Source organism: Macaca mulatta, chromosome 11 (genome assembly GCF_049350105.2).
Source record: "Macaca mulatta isolate MMU2019108-1 chromosome 11, T2T-MMU8v2.0, whole genome shotgun sequence".
Classification (NCBI taxonomy): Eukaryota; Metazoa; Chordata; class Mammalia; order Primates; family Cercopithecidae; genus Macaca; species Macaca mulatta.
Window position 1 is genome coordinate 76,734,828 of NC_133416.1, and position 6,000 is coordinate 76,740,827.

General features: G+C 44.5%; 1 protein-coding gene across 1 annotated transcript; it reads right to left on the reverse strand.

Moving 5' to 3' along the window:
- Nucleotides 1-1,543: 1,543 nt before the first annotated feature.
- Nucleotides 1,544-4,424, reverse strand: LRRC10 (leucine rich repeat containing 10). Its single transcript, XM_028829713.2, has one exon. The coding sequence runs from the start codon at nucleotides 4,123-4,125 to the stop codon at nucleotides 3,286-3,288; it is 840 nt and encodes a 279-aa protein (XP_028685546.2). The 5' UTR covers nucleotides 4,126-4,424; the 3' UTR covers nucleotides 1,544-3,285.
- Nucleotides 4,425-6,000: the final 1,576 nt, after the last annotated feature.

The following is a 6,000-nucleotide window of genomic DNA, read 5'->3' on the forward strand; positions in this document are numbered from 1 at the left end:
GGATGCCACTTTTTTTTTTTTTTTTTTTTTAAAGCAAGGAATTACACTTGCTTTTAGGGTAAACATAGGTGTTGTGCTGCCTGGTATAATACTTAGTAAAATAACATTTTATGTAAACCTTCACTGTCACATGCCAGGCACTGTTCTATGCATTTTATACACAGTAATTGGTTTAATCCTTACAGTGCCCTGCCGAAACTGTTACCATTTTACAGATGAGGAAACTGAGGCACACAGATGATAACTGACTAGTTCTTGGCAAGCCTGGGATTTGAACCCAGGTAGTCTGAAGGGCCATGTTCTTAGCCAGTATGCTACGTTGCTTCTGGTTCGCTGTGTTGGATATGTGCCTTTAGTTTGAGTTCAGTTGCTTATTAGGGCACAAACCCACTTTTAAGTGTAAAATTACAAACTCTAGAGATGTTACATTTTAGGACAAAATAAAGAAGCAAATTTGGTTGCTGATTCATTTCCATTGATTCCATGTTAAAGATTTCAGTTGGCATCACTCTTATTTATGGACTCTAAAATCCTATGTAAACTTCTGGAAGACCTTTCCCTTTGATGCATTAACACTTTTAGTTTCAAGACTTGAAATGAGGAGCAAAAATGTTACATTTGGTGCTTCAACATTTTCTTATTTTACTTTCTAATTATGTCAACATTTCCAGAAAACATTAGAAGGGTTATAGAAATGTAAGTATGCATTTATATACTTTATAAAATTGATTGAAATCCTACAGTGAAAACTTTTTGGAAAGCAAATTCAACAGCAAACACTTGACCGTACCATTTGAGAAATGTCTGTTGTGTATTGATTGTTTTAGAATAAAACAGCTTGATTATGGGCCAAAATGTTTATAATTTGACTACTGATTCAGACCATTTAGCTCTGTAGATGAGAGTTCTGTATGGATCAATTGGCTTCACTCTGTTTTATGGTTATAGTCTGCAACTACAGAATGGCCGATTAATCTTGGGAAGGGGAAGACAGGGTCAAAAGAAAGTCAGCAATCGATAAACCTTGCTATAGATTAAGCTTAGAATGCAAGTTCTGTTGACAAAAGTTTCTATCATCAGCTGAATATAATTTGGCTTCCGTCATTGGGAATGAGATAAATCCTAACTGTCCAACAGAAATCTGGGCTTGTTTCTAAAGGAGTTAAATATGTTTGACCTGAAAGTTTAAACCTATTACATTAAATGATTAAAGGGGCCTTTTTTCATAGTCTGATCAATGGGTTGCAAATGCTCTGCAGATGGGAGGTGGCAGTAGGAAGGAATTATGCAATATCATGGAAATTTCTCTTCCTTTAGTTTAGCAGGAAATATTTCTGGTAGGAAGACATACATGAAAATAGGTCTGTTGTGTAATGTCATTTTAGAACCAAACTTTGTTGGGTTAAGATGCTTTTATGGAAAAGGTCCTTTTAAAAACTTGGTACTGTATGTTTTAGTTAAGATGACACTTTTTGTGTCCTTGTTTGCTGAAAAGGTTCAAGTACATAAAGAATTGTGTTATTAAATCATCCACTAACAACAATTTCTTTAAAGTTTATATATTTGTGAGAAGGTCACAATTTACATACTTTCAAAAAACAAAATACCTTGGTTTATACACTGTCAAAACAGTCTATAGAAATCAAAACACATTGAAACAAAGGCACAGATACTAGGCGAAAGAGGCAGAGACTTCCTATATACACTACAACTTGCTATTCACATTTCAAAGTACTTGTTTCAAGTGATCACATTTCTCACCTACTACCTTTAAACTAATATGCTTCTGGAAATGTGGTTTTCCTCCAAGGACAGGGATTCAATTTAGCTCAGCTCTGGCTCATTAGTGTGAATAAACAGAAGGGCTTTGCTTCAGGGAGGTAGACAGGAATCACAACAACGCTTGACTTTAATGAGACTGCATTGCCACAGAGGTTATCTTTTCCAGATGACTTCCAACATTGTCAGTGACAGTGAACTGTTGGGAGCAGATCTTGGCTCAAACCTTTAGGGAAAATGAACTAAATCAGCATGAGCCATTGTCAAGTTTAAGGTGACAGCTGAAGGCTGCGTGTGGTGGCTCATGCCTGTAATCCCAGCACTTTGGGAGGCTGAAGCAGGAGCATCGCTTGAGCCCAGGAGTTTGAAACTAGCTCGAGCAACATAGCAAGACCTCATCTCTACGAAAAAATTAGAGACTTAGCCAGGTGCGCACATCTGTAGTACCAGTTACTGGGCAGGCTGAGGCGGGAGGAAGGCTTGAGCCCAGTAGTTAGAGGCTGCAGTGAGCCATGATTGTGCCACTGCACTCCAGCCTAGTAACAGAGCGAGATCTTGTCTCTAATAATAATAAAAGGGGCAGCTGGAGTCCACCAGAGGTATTGTCCATCAGGGATCTTTTCAGCAGGCACTAAACTGCTGGGGAGAGTTTCATCTTTTTTTTTTTTTTTTTTTTGAGACGGAGTCTGGCTCTGTCCCGGGCTGGAGTGCAGTGGCCGGATCTCAGCTCACTGCAAGCTCCGCCCCCCGGGTTTACGCCATTCTCCTGCCTCAGCCTCCCGAGTAGCTGGGACTACAGGCGCCCGCCGCCTCGCCCGGCTAGTTTTTTGTATTTTTTAGTAGAGACGGGGTTTCACCGTGTTCGCCAGGATGGTCTCGATCTCCTGACCTAGTGATCCGCCCGTCTCGGCCTCCCAAAGTGCTGGGATTACAGGCTTGAGCCACCGCGCCCGGCCGAGAGTTTCATCTTGAGCCTTTACAACAACAAACAACTTTTTTCTGTGAATCTGATTGCCTAGGTAGAAATGTCCTTTTCAGTGGCCTCAGTGATACATTGATACTGTTTATGGTCATTTACAGTAAAGAAAATATGTCCTGCAAAGGGACAGACCACCAGAATATTTAATTCTATGACAAATACCTTATTTGAGGAGCTCATGAGCCTCATGACCAGTCACTTCTGGAGAGTGCAGGAGTTCAAAGTGTCCCAGCCCTTTTTGCTCTTCAGTGTTTCAAAATATCTGCATGGAGAAGCTGTTTTCTTGCAAACAAGAATTCTCTGGATTCTCATGCCATCATTGGCACACAACTCCCCTCTGAAAGAAGAGCTGTTGGCCAGAAATATTTTCTCAGCGTGATTTATGGCATTCCACCTGGCTGTCTCCATCAGTCTCTACTAGCAGAGCCACCCCCAAATGACCCAGAGCCATCCTTTCCACTCCAATGGAGAGGCTTCCAAAACATGCTGCAGTTGGGTCCCTGGCACTGACTTGCAACTGAAGCTCCTCAGGAGTTGGTAGGAGGAAGTGGAGGAGGGGGGACTGGTGCCTGTAGCTCCTGGCTTTCCTCTCTGACCAACGCATAGCGCCTGGCTTTTCTAGGGTCAGGCTCTGGCGTCTCCTCTGCCCATCTCCCCACACGGCGCACACCTTTGGCCACCTTGGGTGCATTCCTGCAAGGATTGTGGTCATAGATGACCAGCTTCAGACTTGACAGATGGGCCAGGCTGGGGAAGTAACGGATGCTGTTCTGGTCCACATCAATCACCTCCAGGAAGGGCATGTGAAGCAGCACAGCGGGGAAGTCAGTTAGCCGGTTGCCCGAGAGCCAGATGGTCCTCAGCTCCTGGAGGTGCCGGAGCTGGCCTGGCAGCAAACGCAGGGCATTAGAGCCGGCATGCAGAGTCTTAAGGAGACTCAGCTCACAGACAACCTCTGGCAGCTGGGTGAGGCAGTTGGCCTCGATCCATAGGGTCCTGAGGTTCTGGAGCAGGCTCAGCTCACTGGGGAGGTCGCAGAGTTTGTTGTTGCCCAGGTAGAGGATGCAGAGTTGTTTCAAGGTGCACACCACTTGGGGCAGAGCCTTGAAGTTGTTGAAATCCAAGGCCAGAATCTGCAGGTTCTGTAGCTGCCCCAGCTCCGGAGGCAGGCTGTTGAGGTGGTTGTCGCTCAGGTAGAGCTTGACCAGCTCCTTGAAGGAGCACACGTGCAGGGGGAAGCGGTGTAACTGGCTCCCACTCAGATCCACCATCTTGTCCAGCGGCATCTCATGGAGGTCCCTGACCACATAGTTCTGGCAGCGGTCAGCAGGGATGAAGGCCACGAGGGCCCTGATGGTGTTCCCCATGCAGAGGCTGGGGGTATGGTGAGCCCCAGAGGACCGACTCACGGAGTGGGGCTGGCTCAGCTGACTGCTCTGGGGCCTATCCTACCCTCCCATTATAACTTGGGGATTGCATGACAAAAGCCAGTCACTTTGACAGAGAAAAGTGCTCCTGATAGCAACTTGAGTGTCTGGTGACAGTGCAGCAGTCTGGCAGGGGCTGGGAGGCCATGTCTGACTCACATGCTTGCCTTTAATCACCTAAGCTCCAATCCCCTTTATCAACTTTTTTTTCATTTCAAGCTGAAAATAGCTTTGCTGTTTTTTCCCTAATGATAAAATATTAACACATCACATAAAGGTGTAAAAGAAGAAAACGAAAAACACCCATAGTTCTATTATGCAGAGATAAATACTGTATACATTTGCATGTGTCCTCTAGCCTTTTTGCTATAAGTAATCATTTGTTTTTTAAAATTGCACTTTAGGAGCTTTTTTTTTTTTTTTTTTTTTTTTTTTTTTTTTTTGAGACAGGGTCTCATTCTGTCACACAGGCTGGAGTACAGTGGTGCAATCTTGGCTCACTGCGGCCTCGACTTCCTCGACTCCAGCAATCCTCACACCTCAGCCTCCTGAGTAGCTAGGACTACAGGTGCACACCACCATGCCCGGCTAATTTTTGTATTTTTTGTAGAGATGAGGTTTCGCCATGTTGCCCAGGCTGGTCTTGAACTCCTGGGCTCAAGCGATCTGCCCATCCCGGCCTCCCCCTGGGATTACAGGCGTGAGCCATGGCACTTGGCTAGGAACCTTATTTTTTAATCATGACATATCATGAACATATTTTTATGTTTGCAGGTATCTATGCAATTATTTTTAACACCTGCATAGTATTCCATTATATGGATGTACAGTAATTTAAACAGTTCTCTGTGGTTAGGCATCTAGGTTGTTTACAATGCACAACTATTATAAACATCCATGTGCATACAGATGTGAGCAACAGTCCACTCATTTCTTTGGAAACCATCCTTAGAAGTGTTGCTGGAGCAGGCCAGGTGCAGTGGCTCACGCCTGTAATCCCAGCACTTTGGGAGGCCGAGGTGGGCGGATCACTTAAGCCCAGGAGTTTGAGGTCAGCTTAGGCTACATGGTAAAACCCCGTCTCTAATAAAAACCGCAAAAATTAGCTGGGTGTGGTGGCGTGCACCTGTAATCCCAGGTACCTGGGAGGCTGAGGCAGGAGAATTGCTTGAACCTGGGAGGCAGAGGTTTGCAGTAAGCTGAGATGGCACCATTGGACTCCAGCCTGAGTAACAGAGTGAGACTCCGTCTCAAAAAAAAAAAAAAAATGTATTGTTGGATCATAGATATGCATCATTTACAGGTTTTTCATTGATGGCTCCTCTGTACCCCACCAAATCTGAACCAGTACACACACCCACCAGCAGTGGTTACAGGTGTCTACTTTCTCATGTCTTCGTTCTTATCAGATGATATCTTTCCACAGTTTAAAAACTTGCCTTTGACAAAAGATAAGCAGAAAAGCAGAAGAAAGAGAAGAAAGCTAGCCTTCTGGGTGTTAAATAAATTCGGATGTATTCCTACAGTGCATCTGTGTCAGGTATGTTTGACCGCCCATGAAAGGTTTGTGCTTCCCTTCCATAGTGTCCAGTAGTTCCAGACAAGCAGCTGTCCAGCTGGGACAGTTTCCTGGTGCTGGTCTACAGGTGAAAGTCTTCAAGTTCTGGCCAAAGTAATGTGTGCAAAAGTGTTAGATGTCACCTCTAGACTTGGCTTACTGTAAAACAAACCTTTCACCCTTCTCCACACTCTCCTTCCCCATCTACTGGCTGGATATTGTCACCCAGAGTGACTTTAGGAGCCACCAAGTATGTG

What these genes read in the sequence shown, in the direction of transcription:
- LRRC10 (XM_028829713.2), bottom strand. Translation starts at nt 4,125, where the DNA reads ATGGGGAACACCATCAGGGCCCTCGTGGCCTTCATCCCTGCTGACCGC.